Here is a 19,684-nt window from a genome sequence, read left to right as displayed (position 1 = left end):
GTATTGCACATGACTCAAAGTGGATGCACCTAGAATGAAGTCCTGTTTGGGTTCGGGCGATTTTGGTTTAATCTCGGCTTGCTTAAATGTTATGAAAGTTTCAGGATCTAAATCCTCTTGTTACTGCACTCTTAGTGTGCTAACCCCCTGCTTTATTAATTGTTTAATTGAAAGGGTTTTTTGTGTTTTCCCTGCTTTGCCAGCTTTCTTCTGAGTATTTGTGTACAATGATGATGTTTTAATTATCCAAGTCTACTTGTCTTGTGCTCTGGGTTTTTTTTGTTTGTTTTTCTGCAAACTGTTATCTTGATATGCTCAGCTCTATTTCTGTTAGGCTTATTGACTCAGCAATACCTTATCAATCAGATTTTTTCAGTGCGTTGTACGTTATCTTGATGGATGTGAATTAGCCAAGTCATCCGTGTTTGTGTTTTAAGGGTGTTTCCTCCAACCATAGAGTGAATATTTACATTTGTAATACCACTATGCCTCTGAAACCTGTAAGTTTAATTGGATTTGTCAAGGTTTTCTTGATGATTATTATACTTACATTGCAGTAGCCTTCAGTTAAGTGCTCTGTGAGTGGCCAGTATTTGGCCCTGCTTGTGACTTTGTTTGAGGCACAGAAGGTGTCTCCTCCCTCAGAGTAGATTTATCTATGTTTACAATCTGCCTGTGACAGCTGAGGTAGAAGGTGATATATCGGGACCAGGATACACTAGGCTGGTATTGTATATTTCTTCTAAATGAGAGAGAGGTAAGTGCTTTCTGATTAGGTTGTGGACAGTGGTGCTTTTCTCTTGGATCGATTATTGTCTGTTTCATTTTGAGGCAAGGTCTTGCCCAAGGTGCCTTCAAAGTGGAGCATGAAAGTAGCCCAAAAATAATAATGAAAGCTGGTTACTTTTAATGTGACAAAGAGGAAGTAATGTAGTCCTATGTGTCATCCACATGTGAGCTTACTAGGGCTTTATGTTAAATTTGTGAGGGGTTTCGAGAAAGCCTCTTTCATTTGCTTCATTCTGTCATCTGTAGGTGAACTTTGTGGTTGATGAAATAATTGTGTGAAGTTGGGATTAGCCATATGACGAGGGTGCTCATCAGTGGTGGAATTTCAGCAGAGTGGATCCAAGCACTGGATGTGTACTCCGTCAGCTTCAAACTATTCTTTGTAAATTGTGGTTTTCTCCCCTTAGCAGGGAGGGCCATGTAGGGAGGTGTTTCTGCTGTTAGTAGGTAGGGACTATTACCTTAATAAGATGTCAGTCTTGTTATGTTGACATTCTTGCTAAATGCTGACCTTTCTGTAACTTGCTTTCCTGGCAAACTGTTCAAGAGCTGAAAGCAGAGCAGACTGGCATCTACTTCCTGGCTCCGTTTTAGTTGAACCGAGCTACAACAGGGCATGGATTAAATGTTTGATTTGTTTTTAACAATAAATTATATATATTAAAAAAAAAAAAGAATCAGTCTCTACTTTGAAGATTTTTTAATTTGAAATAAGAGCCTGTGGTGTGGACTGAACTATGGTGACTCAAAGGGAGTGAGGATATGGGTCGGAGTGATACAGTCCTGCTGTTTAGCTGGTACCTGGAAAGGCACTAGTGCACTGCAAAACGCATTTTTGGCTTGAACCAATATTTTATAATTATCTGCCTTCCCACCCAAGTTCAGCTTTCAAAGAGGCCTTGGAGAAGACGATATTGAATTAGTCACAGGAAAGGTAATGGGTAACTTTCATGCCATTAGCTCTCTATCAAATATGCACAGTCAGCAATAATGTGCCTTTTCTAACTAGCACCAGTGCAAGTTTGTTGCAGGAGATGAGGCTTCATCTGGGTTGATAGCTAAAATGTTAATATTACAAACTTCTTATTGGAAGTTTAAGGAAAATCTGTTCCCTTGTCCAGAGACGTCTCCTTTCAAGACTGCTGAAATTAATGGTGAAACCAAGTTACTACTTTGTTGGATGATTGATATATCTGTAACAAAACACAGACAAGATGATTGGCTAACAGTGGTTTTTTGGAGTTGAGTATTCTTGAGTGTTGCATATCACATTTTCATTTGTATGGTTTTGTTTTCATTGTCTTAGGAAACTTACTTGTCAAGTAATTTAGCTTCATCTAAAATCTGTTTGAGAGACTGATAGAAAAATTGCTTTTCTGACTGCAGTTACGCATCAGGGAAATTCTTTCTTTTCATCTTCTGTTTCTGTAAAATATTCTCATCCAAAATGACATCCACTAGAAAGGGTGAAAATAAGTTACACTGTTGTACAAATAATTTCTGTCTTTTGTGGTTTTGTATTTCACCATTGCAAAGAATTTAATTGTGTAGGATGGTCAGCAAAGTGTAAAAGAGGAGTTAATGTTTTTTTGGTTGTGAGTAAGTGACACTGTCTTGTCCTGATCAGTTTCAGGAAATACTCCTAGAATTAAATGAGGTGGTTGCTTAATTTAGTTTGCTCTGTGTTTACTCTGTCTCTCATTTAGAAAGATTTTTCTGTATCTTGGTATGAAATGCCATTCTAGTTGTCCTTGTTCCCGGGCTCTCTGTTATTTATGCCATTCTTTCACGGTTTGAGTTACAAGTCCTACACATGATATTCTGACAGAGGCCATATTAATAATAATGCTATAATTTTCCTGTTTGGTTCCATCCTGATACTTTTGGGTTTGGTAGTAACTGCACATAGATCTGAAGTATATTCTGAAGTGATTGTAGGTACGTTTCTTTTGTTCACACAATTAATTTCTATCACAGCATATCTTGAAAAAAAATTATTGCTTTGGTTCAATAAAGGTTGAACTTCATTTGCTATTTCGCAGGTCCTTCACCTAGTGTGGGTGGACCCTTCCAAAGATTTTCAGCATGATGCTAAAAGAAAGGCCCTTCTTTTCCCCCTTACTGAAATTCAAATATTTGTGATAATTAGTAAGATTATTGTTCCTGCAAAGGTATCTGTTATACCACTTCTGCCGTATTTCAGTTCTTTTCATCATTTATGGCTTCAGCCAGTTAACAAATGAAGACACAGAACTTGGTAGGGTGTGATTTGCTTGAGGTCTCATTTTAAAAAAGAAAAAGCCTGATTTTCTGTTCCCCAGCCCTTTGGCATGGGCATTGGTGTTGGTGAGGGAAGTTATGTATCTACCAGCTCATCTGCTTCATGCTGAAACTCTCAGTGTGGGTATCTCTAGGGAACACCTGGTGACTGTTACTCCTTTCTGCTCTAAACTGTGTTTTGGAGTCTCTGTTTTCTGATGGTGCTTCTGTGTGTTGCTGGAAGAGAATGCGTCCAGAGCAGATGAACCTGAATTTTGATGGACTCCAATTTTGCAGAGTCCTATGCACAAATCTGCATGTGTGCCCTTGCTTCTCTTTCCTGGGTTGATCAAGTAAGGCATCAATTCTTCTACAGCTTTGCTATTTTTGAAATATTGAAACTGCATCTTTTAGATGTGTGCTTTTTGATAGGCATTTTAGTCCTCCTTTCTTCCTGATTGACCTTACAGCTGTTGAAGCTCCTTTTGACTTTGCTAGGAAGAAATGTCCGTGTTTTGAAGGATCTTTAATTGTCTTTTGAAGCTTGTCAGGCAGGCAGAGAGGGGTGGATGTTTTGCTGTCCTGTTTTCACTGTGCTAAGTAAGTACTACAGAGCCTAGTTTCTGAGACTGTGGTTTCCTTAACCAGTAATCTATGCCTTGCATAGGGATTTTTGTTTGCCTTAATTTCAGATCTTTTTGTTTAATGTCACCTTTATCGAAGCATTGCTTTCTAAAATTGTAGCTGTTGTGTTTTGGTATCACGTCTCCTACCAGAATGTGGAACATAGTTATTTTTAGTATAATTCTTAGTAGTTCAATGCCTGTTAATTACAGCTGTGACTTCATAGGATGGGCTGAACTGATGTAATAGCTCGCTGTTGCCCAAGAGGGGTGATTCCCTGCCTGGCTCTTGGCTGCCTTGCTGCTTACCTCACATGAGCTCTGACACTCAGCGTGATGCCTGGGCCAGCACAGTTAGCTGACCTGGCAGAAAACTAACCAAAAAAAAGGGAGGCAGGTGGGTTTCTGCTGGCTTGGAAACATGAATCAGCTCCTAGAAGAGCAGTGTGGGTTTGAGAGAGGCTGAAGGGGAGGACTGCAGGGCTGAAAGCAAGGGGGATGGGAAGCTGTTTTCCTGAAGAGCGGAGCTAATCCAGGTCAGGAGGCCTGTCTGTGCTCTGGGACAAGTTATCCCGTGAAGTAGCAACTTGTTTAGAAATTGCTTGTCTGCATTTTGTTCAACACTTCACATAGGAAGTAGTCAATAACAGAAGCGCCCTGTTGTTACTGCCTTAGACTTTGCTTTTCGGCCTAGTTTTTGTTGCAGCATTGTATGCTTCATAGTACCAGCTTCTATTTGAAGGACAAATATAAAGTTGGCAAGAGATTTACCTCCTTGGACCTTGGCTTTTATGTCTATACTGGTTCAGCTGCACAGACGTCTCCTTGTGAATCTACTGTTGTGGCATACATTAGGGGCAGTGCTAAATATTAGCCTTCCTTCTCCTTTTCTTCTTGTATCTCCTTTCCTTTTCAGACACATGCACATGCTCATCTTTTGCTTGGCTGATGTTTCCCAGATAGCACCCATCTGAGTACTGCTCCCCACTCCGTTGCTCTTTCCTTCTTTATTTCAGAGTAATAAGGTCTTTCCAGTTATGAGGCATTTTGGTTAATGAATTTTTGTATAATGCAGTATCAACAAACCCTAGATTTTTCTTAGCTTTTATTTTTAGTGAGTGGTAGTTTTTTAAATTGCATTTTGATCTGGTATTTTACTGTTGTCACAGAGACACTAGTAATTATTTCCTGTTTAATGAGGTAGTGCTTCTCCAGCTTGACCTAGCAGTTGGTGGATTTTTTTTTTTTTTTAACACTTCCCCAGATATGGCAGTCTAGAACTCTGGAAGAGTGTTGTTCATTTAGCTGCTGGTAGAATGAGGGTCTCTATATGGTTTTCCAGAGCAGACATTGTATGAGTGCTGCATACATTTAGTAAAGTGACTACATGTAGATGCAGGCATTGTAGGCCAATCTTTCCTTATGGAAAACCTGTGTAATGCATTCCCATTGACATAGTGAAATCTGCATTTGAAGAAATTAGTTGCAGGCTCCTGCCCATGGAAACAGGGATGGGAGGAAAAACTCTTGTCTATTGCTTTTTACCTCATCATCACAAAGGCTGGGAGTTAGAGCACTTAAGGTACAAGTAGAAACGAAAAATAAACATGTATTTTCTCATATGAGCCTCTGAAATTTTTAGTTGCATTTGCCAACTCAGAAATACTTGTTTGAAACTGCTCTTCAGCCAGCTATTCTTTATTTGTGCTCCAATCTCAAAACCCATGAATAATTGGCAACTTTGATGTGATTATGCTAAATGAAAGCATAAGGCAGTGTCCTCAACATACTGAGCTATTGTATGGTACGTATGCAAGCACCCTCAAAGTAAGAGTCAGTCAGCTCCAACACATGTTGAAAAGCATACGGTACTTCAGTCTTTCACAGTCTCTAAATCGTGTGAGCTTAGGCAAGAAATTGTCTTGTAACTGATGATTTCAAAGGTATTTGATGAGATCTGGTAAAACCTGTCAGGGGTACCTAATCCTTATCCTTTGCAAGGAACCCTTGCGTTGCTACACATAATCTCTTTTTTTAAATACTCAGATTAATAAAGGCAATTCATATTCTTTCTTGTGACAACATCTTCAATGCTAAGAACCCAAATGGAATAGGATGCAAAGTGATAACTTAGATTGTCAGTTTCAAGTCATGTTTTTTTAAGTAACAGTTTATTCCCTGAAGGAGTTGGTAACCTGCCATTCCTGAAGGCATTAGTGACATGCATCAAATCAGGTTTTGGTCCTCCTTTTTGCCTTTCATGAGCCCTGGCTGATACTGGTCCAGAGAATGGCTAGCTGGCCAAAGAGTCCCACTGCTGCTGGTGTTGAAGAATGTCTAAGCTGAAGGTGAAAAGACACAACATTTGTTCTTTCCTGCCCACAATTTTCAACAGTTCTTTTGAGAACATGATGTTGAAGAAGAAATCCCTTTGTGATGGGAGAGGGCTGAATTGGCCACGAGGTGTGGAGAGCGCATGTTGGGCAAGGCTGCCTGATGCTCAGACTCTTCCTTTTGCATGTCCTGCTTCAGATGTATGTATGGGTATATCTATAGATCTATCTGTCTACTGTTGATAGTTTTTTGGTATTGCCATCACATAAGACTTTGTGATGAGTATCCTCATATGTTTTAATTGGATTCATTCTGAAATTGTCACTAGCGCCTACCTACCCATCTTGCTTTAGTTGCCATAGCACTCTGCAGAGCATAGTGACCTATGGAGCCATAGTCAGATAAACAAATTCCTGACAGCTGGACACAGTATTGTTTAAAATAAATAAATAAAAATAAATTACTAAACATTTTTTCCTAGACTAGCAATGTCCCCGAAGCCTGTGAAATATTTCCAGCTTGGCTTGCACATCCCAGCTGCATGTAGGATGCATGACTTCAGGATCTCCTCACTTGTATCCATTACAGTTGTTTCTAATTTATTACCTTACTAGTACAAGTTGCCCCAAAACAGGTCTTCAAGTTTTAACAAGACTCCCTGATGAGCTCAGGTTTTCGTTGAACCTTAAGTGGGGTGGCAAATAATGACTTGCAGGGAAGGCTGCCAGAGAAATTTTACTTTTTAACTGTTTTTTCCCCAATCTATCAAGTTTGGACTACTCTTTGACTTCTGTAGGATTCCCACTGGTCTCAGGATCTATCGATGAGCGTCTGCCTGGAAATTATTTGCCACTGTCAGTACTCCCAGCATTGCAGAAGAGCATTGCCACACCAAGGAATAGTGAGAGGTTTTATATCAGCTGTGCTAGGAATGACTTGGGTAGATCTCCAGACACAGGAGTACACATTGCATTTATTTCCAGACTTTATTGCTGGCTATTTTGTATAGTCTGAGGGTTTTTTTCCCTCCACCTGTCATTCCACAGTCAGCTCTCAAGCTGCCATGTTAAGAATCATTACTTTATAATATTTGGTGAATGTCATGGGCAGTCAATATAAGGTGTGACTCCTGAGCTCTTAAAGTGACTTAAATGAAACCATTAGCCACTGTAAAGGGGGCACCTGTCTGCATTTTTAAGTGCTGTAATTCTGACCTTTTTTTGATTTGAAAGTGGATGAGGAAAAAAGCAAAAGCAGGACTGGTCTCACCTTCTGTGCCCTGTGTAGGGGATAGAGCAGGCATGACATTCAATGCAGTGGAGATCCATCCAGCACAGTGCAGCTCTGGGTACCAAAACTCCCCTGGGGAGAGAAGCCGTAGCTGAGCATCCTTCAGGAGCTGTTGCTTCAGCACTGGGGAGCAGCTTTGCTGCTCTCTCCCCAGACACGGAAGTATCCTGAAAGCACTGGGCAAATGGGTTTCAATTAGTAGTCAAATGCAACAGTTCTAGAAGAGAAATCGTTATTATCACAATATATGCTGCTTCTTAATGGCTTTTTAAAAATTTAGCTTTCTTGGTTGCTCAGCAGAACATCAGCTTTAGCATGGCAGAGGCCTGTACAAAGTGCAGTTAAGCTGCTGAATAATTGTGGCTGAAGTTAGCCACAGAGCTGCTGTTTAGAGGGGAATGCTTTCTAACGCCTTTGTTGCTGGTTTGTTTTCTTCACACCCTTGCAGCAAGGTGAGGATGCTGTTGCTGGCGGAGAGTAAGGACCAAGGGGCATGTAGTGAAATGAGCAGGAAGCGTTGCATCACACTTGTGGGAGTCTTGGAAGCAGTCACATATGCTTCAGGGTGCAACCCTTGATGCTCCCTGGGCCCTGTTTGTCTGCTGTGAGATCCATTTATGTTATAACTGCTTTGCAGTCAGTATCTCAGTGGTCAGTTTGTTTATGGATTTTAATACGTAACCACAACATGGTCGAGGACTTGTGCAATTTAGGACTGTTGTATGGCAGCACAAGGTTTCCTGAGCATAGTTAAAGCTTCAGATCTCAGTACAAATTAGCTGCCCAGTGGGATGTTTTTTGAGATAGCTTGCTTTGTTGTTAGAAAATAAATCCAGTGTGAGAAGTTTTGTTGGAAGAGTGCTTCTTACAAACATGTACTGGAGGAGAGCATGCTAGCTAGAGAATTCTTACTGTTTGGTTCACTGTCATTAAACACAGATGTGGATTGTTTTAAATTAATGTTTTGGATATAAGAGAAATCAGTAATGATGCTTATCAAATTAAAATATATGCTGTAATCCCAGTAAAAGATAGATCATTGGTGGGTTTGGAAAAAATAATTCTAACCTTGCATGAAATGTCAATATACAAGATGTTCTAATTTATTGGCTTCTCCTGAGGTTGTTTTTGTTTAAAAACCCCCCAAACCCCAACAAGTAGTTACATTGTTTTAGACCCTTGCACATCTCAGTTGCTCTTTGACTCTGCATTGTCTAGACAGAGAATGTCAAGTTGAGAATACAGATCTGATTGCTGTGGTCTGCTTTCTAAATATTCTTTTTTTTTTTTTCATTTTTTTCTTTGTAGGCTCGAAATGTCAACACGGGTGAGCTAGCAGCAATTAAAGTAATAAAATTAGAACCAGGTAAGTGTTTCTTAACTGAAATAGGCCATGGAAACAAAATATTTTCATGCTTAAGATACAATTGTACAAAATCAATTTAGTCCACTTACTGAAAGAAGGGATAATTGTTGCCTTTTAGTGTAGGGCAAAAAAGTTCTAAAAAATAACAAGCATGAGAACTGAGGTGAGAGAGGAAAAAATTTAACTGGAGAACAGTTAAATGAAAGCTGATAAAAACTTCAGAAAAAGTTGTGGGTTTTTGTCTTTAGTATGTTTTCAATCCATGTGATACAAAACCCTGTATAGATAGAACAATAGAAGTGAGGAAGCCAGCAAGGCAGAAAAGAACTCACCTGGAGAGAGTGTAGAGGAAGAAATAAAAAGAAGGAAGAGTGTAATAATGGGTGAGTATCAGTATCCGGGAATTGAGTACATTTCCTGAAATTCACTTGGAGACTCTGATTAAGACATCATTGTGTGATAGACTTATGCTTGAACGGGGCTTAAGTTGTGATTTCACAAAGTATGTATGCCCTACAAGGTCAGTTATCAGCCTGCAAGTGCTCTTCTATTAATATGGCTAGACTTGTTGAACAAGGGTACAGTAATCTGGAAAGTGTCCAGACTTTTTGTTTAACTTGCAACTGTTGGTGTTCTGTTTCGAGATGTAATGTTGGGGGTGGTGGTGTAGTATTTTAACTACTACCTGGTTTGATCCTTAAGGTCTCTGCACACAAGAAAGGAAAGAAGTTGTTACTTTCCTCCATTTTTTTCTCTTACAATTCTGGAATTGATTAGAAATGTGTTTATATAATTCATGCACATTAAAAAAAAAAAAATCAAAGTAGGACAGTGTGTTACTATGTAGTTCCAAAAGTGTATGTTTATCACGCTTCTTATATTCACGCTGAAAGTCATGGTCTTGGATTACCTTGTCTAGTTCTGCTGCTTTGGCTTTTTATGTCAGTTCCCATTGCTGGAGTACTTGGCTGTGCATGACGTGGGTTACCAGTTCAGCTAACATGCTGTGTCTTCCTATGGAACTGTAAAGATAAAACAGGGAAGGAGACTTGTGTAGTGGGGAAAGAACCGTAGGACTCAGCAGACTCAGATGATGTCAACCTTTAAAATAATGCAGCTTTTTACTTAGCTGACTACTTCCACGCTCAATAGTATGAAGTGACTTGGTTGAAAAGAGTGTTGTATAAGTTGTGCTGAGTAGGACTTGGAGAATCATGCTGTGTGTGTTGCCTGAGCTGTGGACAGAGCCTGGGGATGCGTTGCAGCTGGGGTAACTTGCCCTCATACTATGCTGATGGTGATAACAATTGGCATCTTGCATCTGAATCAAGTATTTTTGGCAGCCTTTGGATACCTGTGTGGTGCACGGAGAATGTGCTTTGGCTACCTTCTGTTTGCTTAGCGAGCTCAGTTTCTCTCTGTAGCTGTCGCTTCCAGTTGCGGTAAAGGCTTGACTCACAGCTTCAAATGGGCAGCATCCGCATTCCAGAACTGTGGCACTGGCTTTCTTTGAAAATTTTGCAGGCTGGGGGAGAGTGTGAAGACTGAGGGTTAATAATATTTAGGCACTTACTCTAAAGTTTATGCTACTTTAATATTTTGGATGCGGTTGAAAACACTGGTCAAATCCTGGAGGAATAGCATCCTTTCACAGAGATACCTGTCTGTATGTGAAAATAATTTCTTGTTTGCTCTTCAGTGTTTGCATATATTTCAAGGTCTAGCCAGGGTACAGCAAGCCATCAGCAATACACCATGGGAAGTATACAGTCTGTTGTGATGCTAACTTGCAGTTCGTGGTTTGAAATTTGCTATCAGTTAAATAAAATACACTTGAATTATCAGATTTCTGGTTAAAAATAACCAAATGGTTAGGTCACCGGTATGTTAATGTATTGGGAGAAACTTAAAACGTTTTCTTAGGTAATGGCATGTCCAGTTCTCTTGGAATTTGTGTTATGTTTGAAAATTATTAACAGCCATATTTGAGAAGTGATTTTGGGTTGTGACAATTGATAAATATGAGCTTAGTGTATACATTCAACTTTACAGACAATAGCTTTGGCTTCTGTTTTAAAAGCTCTCTTGAGTTATGCTGAAGTGTGCTACAGCATTACACTAAAAGGAGACATAGTGTGAATTTTCTTGTTTTTTCAACTTGCTTATAGAGTGTCTTAAGTTATTTAGTTAAATGGTTGGTTTAGGTCTTCAGTCTTACTTTACCTATGAAGTCCTTGAAGTTAGTAAGAATGAGTTGTTTTTTGTGAACTGTCTGTATCTAGTAACTAAACAAACTTCAGAAGAACTTCTTTGTAAATAGCATACCAGACTAACTACAATTTGCCCTTATGACTTAAGAAATTTCAGAGGAGCTCCAGTGTAAGATACTGAACTGCAGAGGAGCACTTGACATGTATTTCTTTAAAAAAAAAAAAAAAAAAAAAAAAAAAAATTAATTTAAAAAGCTGTCAAATATCCGTTACCAACATTCTCTTGCATCTTGATGTCTTTCTCGCCTTCCCTCTTTAGCTTACCTACAAAACCCCTGCACAACACACCCAAAACAAAAGCGTCTCTGGGAAGCATGTTGGGTTTTCAGTTTTGTACATTATTTTCTCTGTACACATCTGGTAAGAACCTTTTGTAGAAAGACAGGGGCAACTGAGGTACTAAATAGTAAGACTGCCACATCTATGTCAGTGTTTTATCTGGACATAAGTTATGCACAGTCCATAAATTTATGTGCTTACTGAGTTTTCTGAAAAGTTGCAGCAGCATGCTATTGGATGGGTTTTGCTCAGGAAGATGAACTAATGGGTGTTACACATGTGGTCAAAAATAGTGAAGTTTTTTTGTGTTTTTAAGAACCTGGGTTATTGGCAGGGTGCATGCAGATGCACACCGCAGGATCTGGGGAAAAATAAAGATTTTAGAAAAAGCTATGACCAATATCATGAAAGGAATCAGATAGCAAATGTGAGGTCCATCTGGCCCAGAATGAAACTTCTTAAGAATATAGTTACTTATTGCTAAGCCCTTGCTGATAAATACTGGTTTACAGCTGCTTTATATGTCTGTGAAACTGGCAGATAATTAGTTTTAATTACTCAAAATGTTTATTTTATAAACATGTACTGAAAGTCTAGTTGAGATTTGAGTATGAATATTCATTCTTCTTTTCAGGAGAAGATTTTGCTGTTGTGCAGCAGGAAATCATTATGATGAAAGACTGTAAACATCAAAACATTGTTGCTTATTTTGGCAGCTATCTCAGGTACAGTTTGTTTCTTTTGCTCACTTAAAAATGCCTGTCTAGCTCATTGCAAAGGACAGGTCTATAAGGTGAGTTAGGCAAAACATAATTTACCGAATAAATATTATCCACTTTTATATATTTATTTTTTTTCATTTACCTTAAAATCTGTTCTGTTTACTACACTGTCTCTCTATAAAAAATGTTTCTCATAGCAAAATCTTTCGGTGACCATGTTTCCATGGAAATGAGTTGTCATTTAAAAGCTTTGAATTTAATACATAAATGGAAAGTTAAGCAGAAGTATGACAAGTATGAAGGAAGAGTCTGTATATATAGTATCTTTTAAATCTGTTTCAGTAAAATGTCTCTTAAATATGTAAAACTTTGGGAAGTACAAATATTGCATAATATAGAGTTCTCAGATACGTTCTGACTTAATTTTACATGCCAACACCAGTTGTCTGAGAACTCAAAACTGAATGTTATGGGGAAATAAGGATGAAAAAACCTGGTTTTTTCCTTGCTTAAGCGTATTAGTGCTATGTTAACCTTTAAGGACAATTTCATACTGAAGTACCCAAGTGTAAACCGTGAAGCCTTTAAAAAGCCCATGGGTGATTTGTGTTTTGGATTTGTTTTGGAATCTAAAAATGACTAATATTCTAGCTCTTTTATCTTTGCTTTTCCCTTTTGAGTTGCAGAGTTGTTTAGGACACTTAAAGTTAGTATACGTAACTTGTTCTGGCTCATTATTCTTTTGTGTAATTCCTTTTGTAAGGTATTATGCTTATTTTTTACAAGTATGGTAAACTCATACTCCATGCAAAGGCTCAGTATTGAAAAAATTGGCTAGCTTCTAATAACGTTTGCTATTTTAATTTTTTTTTAATACATCCTGACAAATGTTTTATGCAATATATAGCAATCGCGTGATATTCAAGGACTAGTCCTTTTAATGCTGGATTTTGTGAACCTAATGTTCCCATAATTTTAGGCATATGCCATGTAATAAAAGTTTGTAAAAGGGTCTGAAAAGTCGTGATGCTCTTTATGGCAGAGGCTTATCATTCCTTTTGATTATTCACGTATCTTCTGTCTGCATGGGGACAATAGAGGTGGGACATGGTATCTCTGCATGTTGTGAAGGTTTCTAGACTACTCATAATAGGAAGATGCCAAGGTGAGTTACTCACACATGTGCTAGACTTTGCCAACTCCAGCTGAAAATCTCCTGCTGCAGCCAAAAGCTTTTCAGCAATCTTGGCCAAGTGCTTTTGGATTGGGGGTGGTATGATATAGATGGTATATTCACATGAAAAATGTTGGTACATGAAAGCCTTTCAGCAAAAAATTGCCATCTTTGAAGCAGGAATATATGACAGAATTTGGCTCTTACATTTGGAGTGCATCTTTTCCTTTTAAAAAGCCCTTCAAATTTGACCAAGTTATCTTCTGAGATACTGCATTTATTTTACTTTCATTCTAGATCAGCTAGAGCTTGGGATATCCCAGTTACTGTTTCTTTTCTAGCCATCAGTGTCTGGTTTGTGCATGTTCGTAGTGCTACAGAAGAGCTAATGCGTGCTCCCTGGCTTGCTTGGCCGTTGTTGAGCATTCCTTAATTTGCTCTGGGATGAGCTGGGACAGAATGTTGAAATGGCAGGTGTGGAACACTTTGTGACTTTGATGCTGAACGTCTGTGTGGTTGGAGCAGACTGAAATTGGATAGCACTGAGTGTGCCAGAACTTAGAAGCAGTGTTGGGGAAGAGAGAAAGTCCTGGCAATAAATGCTAGAGAAGGAGAGGTCTCATGCAGAACCTCAGCTGACTAATGCTGTCCTGAGGAGTTTCATCTCCCTGACTCCTGTATTCAGTGTCATGAATAGCCCTGGATGATCACTGACGCCGTGTTTTGTCAGTGGTGGGGTTCACTTCATCTTTCTTGGTGAGTATCTTGCTAGCTTTTGTCTGATGAGTGAAAGCATTGCATGCTGACAAATGCAACTAAAATCAATAGAATCTGTGTTTTGAATTATGTTTGCTTTATAGTTAGCTTTTCAAAAGTCTGTAGTGGAAAAGCTGGTCACATTAGTAGTTCCCAAGCATAGTTTAGTGTGGAATACGAAGGAACTTTCCAAGAGCAAATATATTTTCAGAATAAGATTAAGTAGAAATGCACTGATAGTATGAGAATGAAGTGGAAAGCAAGCTGTTGACTAGCCCATTAGGTGAACACCATCTGTATGCTACACTGAATGAGGCTGGGAGTGTGTGATTGTGTACTGCTTGCATTATCGTGTATACATGTGCCGGAAGGGATCGAAGTCTGAAGATAAAATCAACAAGCTATGCTGTTCTGGCATCCTATATCTTGAAGGATGCTTGTCTTGGCAGCCTGATTGCTTTTTTAATGCTTTTTTAATGCCAAGATGGTCCGTGAGCTACATTATGCACATATTTGTGTGGGTGTGCATACAGATAGAGCGTGTGTACATGGAGGGACTTGGTATTGCAAACTAGGAGTGTCTGTACTTCAGTTTTGAATGTTTAAGGTTAATTTGAAGGTTAACCTAAATTGGGCGTTATTTCCATTCTGTGCAGGACCGGCAGGCTTCTTGTGCATGAACAGTCAATTCTTAATACTGCTACATACTACAGTGTCATGTTAAAATTTTTTTGAGAATTTGTGGATTTACTAGTCTGTTTGACAGCATCTTACAGACTGTCAGGTGGTAAAGTTGATAAGGGATCTTGTAATCTCCTAAACGCAGTATTTGGAAGCTCCATGTTACGGTAACTAAGCTTCTTAAAGGGATGTTGCATTTTCTGAAAGTTGTGTGGCTAGGACCACATAGTGTCCCACCCTCCTTAATCTTCCTCCCAACCTCAAAGCCTGCCTTTGTTTGGGAAGAGATTACTTTCTTGTATGTTAAGATGTCCTCCACTGCATATGATTACTTTATTTGTACCTGTCTGTAGTAATGGTAAGGAAGTTGTGTCAACATTTTTCTTGATGTGTGACATTAAGCCTGGCATGCTCCACAAAGCTGGAAGTCATTGTTACAAACCTTTACAGAAGACAAATTTAGAAGAAAGAAGTAAGTGAGGAATGGCAGAGGGGAGGGCTGGGGCTCTGCAGTGCTGTTGAAGTTACCCCAAGCTGTTTTTTTAACATACGAACTTCTGACCGGAATGTGATGGTTCCATTTGTGTTTGTTTCTGGAGGTGAGATTATTGGCGTTGTAGAAGCACTGACAAATGTATCCAGTTGTCTAACCAGCTGCTTCTTTTAACTAGTCATAATGGGAAGAGATTGCTTAGTGTAACTAATAAAAAGTTGTTTCTGATAACTTTTTAAGTTTTCACCTGAAAACAGACTGTGAACAAATATTATTGTTGCATTCAGTTTCCTTTAAAATTTTTAGGTTGAAATGGTGCCTCTTCTCGTGATGCTGTATTCAGGCTGGGGATGCTTTTTCTTTAAAAAGCAGTTTCCCTCTTGTCTCAGGGTATCAAAATATACCTTTGTAGACCCAGAATTAAATTTTGGCACATAAAGTATGTATTTTGGCACTGTCTTGTGGTCTTGGTTGGTCCCCTCCCCATTCTTTGGTCCAGTGCTTCTCTTTCTTTCGTTTGTGCAATCAAACGGCTGTCTTTGAGGCCTCTCATTGACCTTTTGTTTTCCAAGTATCTCTCAATGCTAAGAACAGGAAGAAAAATACCATCTTCCTATACTTGGCACTTATCAGCATATTGTTCCTCATGCTTTTCTTCTGTTTACGTATGGCTTTTCCAGACAGTCAAATTTCTGCTTTGCTGTTAGCTTAGGTGTTAAGTTGCAGACACTAAATGGTACTGTTGATCCTGTCTGTTTTGTTTGCTGTGCTTGCCATGTGCTCTGCTGACACGGGTAACTGCATACACTGTTACTGTTGATTACATGGATCTTTGCCTGTCTCAAAGCTGTTAGGCACAGTTATAAAAGGCTAGATAGCGTATTAGAAATGCAATCTCATCTTTTGATCCTCATATGTTTTTAGCCTTTTCTGTAGGGCTTTTCCCTGCTGGCAAGTTAATGCCCAGTAAGTGAAGGTGTGAATTTACAGCACTTATCTACTTCAGGTCTTTTACTTTGTGGGTGCTCTGGTGCTGTCCCAAGGCTGCTGTGGTTGTCCTGCTCTTTTCCCACTTCCACTCTGCTGCTGCTAGTGCCCCCAAAAGTGTCCCTGTCTGAGCCCTGCATCACTGTGAGGAATAAACAAGGGACTTGAAGATGTCTGTCTCTTCAGTGCTTCTTTCTTACTCGTGTTCCCCTGCCGCCTCTGCTAATTCTCTTTTCTTTCACAGGTAATGACATTGCTTCTCTGTCTGACTTTGATCAGTTATCTCAGTGGAAAGCCTTCATATTATTTCAAGCAATGCTTTAATTAACCCCTAGAAATGTATGGAGTTAACAGCCAGGGCCTTCCATTGCTTAAAACCTCTGTAGTGCCTGAACAATACCTTTTCCACCACTAGAGAAAGCAGCCAGAGTGTAGCTTTGAGGACCATGTGGACTATGGACATAAGAGGGGAGAAGATCCAAAAAAGAGTTCTTCCTTGGAACAGCAGCTATTCTAGCTGTTACCTGCTGGTGAGAAATACTTGCATTTTGCAGTTCAGGGGATAAACTCAGCACTTACACCATTGCCTTGCAAAAACACTTCCATGAATGTTGGCATTGCTCACTGATGTCTCAGCTATTCTAACAGAGCCTTATGAATTCAAGAAACCCAAGAATAGGGGTTGTGGGCAAGCTGCATAAAAATCATCAGTCTTCCATTTGCTTGTCCCATGTCTCAATCTGCCCTAAGGTGGTTGTATGCAATTTTTCTTTCCTGTGTGATTTGATGGCCAGGAATAACTAGGCAAGTCCTGAATTTTCTGCTCTCCAAAATGCCTTTTTGCAGCTGCATGTGGTACATCTGTCTTACCAGTGAAAATTACAAAGTGAAGATAGAATTTAGTGCCCATAATCGAAGATACCTTTGAATCCTTCAGCCCGTTGTCTGTTCTTGGAAAGCACCTTTTATGGAGGTATAGTGAGTCAAACTGGATTGATTCCCTTACAGGAATCTAAAGAACTTCCCTCTGACCCCTGCCACCAAAAATATCCGTATGTATTTTTGAGGGGGAAAAACTGCATCTGAGAAGGCACTTATACACAGTATGGGCTCCACTCTGCCTAGCTTTGACTAAAGAACTAAAGTTTCACTCAATTTGTGGTGAAAGAAATTGAGTTGAGCGATATCCCCAGGGCTTTTTGTTTTGGGTTTGTTTCTTTTTTTTTCTTTTTTATTTCTGTTAACTCCTCTGAAAAAAGCGGAGAAGTGAAAATGAGGAAGAAATAAGAACGCATATCTGTTTTCTCTCTGCTCTTGGAAATAATATATTTCATTTTCATAGTAGATCTTGAACAAAAATTAGTGTGTATGTTTCACTAATGCTGTTTCTATTACTCTGATAAACCCTGGAATATTTTGGGTATTTCATTAGTTATTCTTCTGACAGCGAAATATCACATAAAGGTTAAATCATATTCATTGTTTGACTTGTACTTTTTGTAATACAGAGCTTGTTATGTTGTGCTTTATAGTGTTTGAGTCCTCTTGACTTATGTCTAATAGGTGCTTTTTTCAAATCTGATAGCTAATGAATGGTTTTGTTCACTTTTTAGACGAGACAAGCTATGGATTTGCATGGAGTTTTGTGGAGGTGGTTCTCTGCAGGATATTTATCACGGTACGTCAAGACTGTAATTCCTTAAAATCTAAGTAAAGCTTATTTTCAAAAAATTGAGATAATTACAATGTTTTTGGAATCAGAGAGGAGGAATCCTAAATTTAGCATCCATAATAACCCATTGAAGGTCAATTTTAGCTTATGTACTTACATAATTGTTTGGGTTTGGTTTTTTAAACATAATTAGCTATAGTGGGGTTTTTTGAGCAGCAAAAGTTATTTCCTTCCTTCACTAGCTCATGCACCCATCACTACTTTCAAAGGCTGTAAAATTAGACAATATTGTTTTGTAAAAATAAAAAAAGTATGTCCTGATGTGCTGTCTTACTTTATAGACATTTTGTTTCTGAGCTTTTGAACTTTGCTTTAGTATAATCTATACCACCACCTACAGATACCTAGATGAGTGGATTGATTAGCATGGATGCTCTTGTCCTTTGTAAACAGTGATCTTTTATGTGTTTGTATAGCAGCAGTGCCATGAGGGTCTCTCTCTCTTTTTTTTTTTTTTTTTTTTTTTTTTTTTTATGCTGGATGTATGGCATGTGAAAAGCAAAGGTTGCCTATATATTTGCTTTAGACTTAGGTGGAATGAGTGGTCAAAGAAACAAGGGGTGTGTATGAGTCTATTGCATAAAGGGGATCAGTCAACTGATTGCTAGTTTTCAAGACACAGAATCAGTTTTGAGTGGTTTTATTGCCCTGGAACTAAGACTTGCTTAGGAAAAGAGTATGTCATGAGTAATAATAGCTCTGTGGTTCTTGGGTGATGTTTTTTAGACAGGAAATCTGTCCATATTTTAAATTGTGAAGATTTTACATGTCAGAATCTTCACATCCTTCTCTTCTGCATAAACAGCTTGTATACCTTTTTACATTTAACTTGGGTGCTGTTAAAACAAGGCATCCGTTCACGAGTTCACACCGTGCTCGTGGCACAGTCATTTAAGCATGGCCTTGTTGATCCTTTGCATCTTTGCTAGTGTTGATACAAGCATCATGTCTAATAGGCTTTGTTATGTGGAACACCTGTAGAGTAGGAAATGAACTAATGCCACATAAATGCCTGAACAGATGTTGTACAGGAGTGGTTTCCTGTTGCAGCTGATTTTTGGCTTATCTGCCCATAGTTAGAGTGGAAAGTTCTTTTGTGATCCTAATTATATTCCAAAGGGTCTTACTCCAATTGAACTGTAGGCCTCTGTAACCTTAAGTCATTTAAGTTAATCAGAATTCAATTTCTCAAACATACATGCCTAGAAAAATGTACTCTGGGTGCTAATACATTTAGTTTTATGTGGGTTTGGAGCTTTTCTTTCAGAAAAGCAAAGATGGATCTAGACCTATTCTGAAGGTGAATATTGCATGGTACTAATTTCTATTCTGGTTGTAGGTTTTGTAGAAGGTATGCAGTTAGGTGCTTAAATCTTGTTTCATTTTTAACTCCTTACTCCTTCAGTTTCCTTTGAGAAACCCCATCCAACTTTTCTATTTGTTTTCTTTGCAAACCCTGAGAAACTTGCAGTGAGGACTGCATTTCCTGGTCTTAAAACCCTTTAATTTCGGGATCAAAGTCCAGTGACTGGGGACAAGTCACAGGCCATGCCTTGCTTGCTGTTCAGTGTTTGGTTTATGTATTTGTTCAGAATGTAATTGTTCTCCTTTAAGAGACTTGAGTGAAGTGGGCTGCTGGAGGGAGGGAAAGACTACTTCTTCCCAGGGGAAGCTGCTGCACCTGCTCAGAGGCAGAGTTTCAGAAGGTACATGGTGTGGCAGGCCCAGGAGCAACAGTGCTGGTAGCTCATGCAGAAAAGGGTTGAGTAGCTGCAGAAAGCAGGTCACATGGCTGCAGGGAAGACAGAGCAGGTTGCATGGCAGCGGGAAGGATGGAAGGAGGGAGCAGGTTGCAAAGGGTAGAAGGAACTTTATAGGGCGCAAAGGGGACTGAGCAGAGTTTTCTGCAGCTCTGAGTCACTGGGTTGG

At 39.1% G+C, this 19,684-nt stretch overlaps 1 protein-coding gene across 1 annotated transcript in view; it reads left to right on the top strand.

Annotated features, from left to right (window-relative positions):
- LOC104128788 (mitogen-activated protein kinase kinase kinase kinase 3-like) overlaps positions 1 to 19,684 on the top strand; it is a 42,865-nt gene that overhangs the window by 3,325 nt on the left and 19,856 nt on the right. The window contains exons 2-4 of the mRNA XM_009641635.2: positions 8,604 to 8,661; positions 11,845 to 11,935; positions 17,637 to 17,701. Coding sequence (XP_009639930.2) covers positions 8,604 to 8,661; positions 11,845 to 11,935; positions 17,637 to 17,701 — 214 coding nt within the window. The remainder of the gene's footprint in view (positions 1 to 8,603; positions 8,662 to 11,844; positions 11,936 to 17,636; positions 17,702 to 19,684) is intronic.

The sequence above is a fragment of the Egretta garzetta genome, unplaced genomic scaffold (genome assembly GCF_000687185.1).
Source record: "Egretta garzetta isolate BGI_Z169 unplaced genomic scaffold, ASM68718v1 scaffold17, whole genome shotgun sequence".
In the NCBI taxonomy this organism is placed as follows: Eukaryota; Metazoa; Chordata; class Aves; order Pelecaniformes; family Ardeidae; genus Egretta; species Egretta garzetta.
The sequence above is the reverse complement of the archived record's forward strand: the minus strand, read 5'-3'. Positions and strand labels throughout refer to the sequence as shown.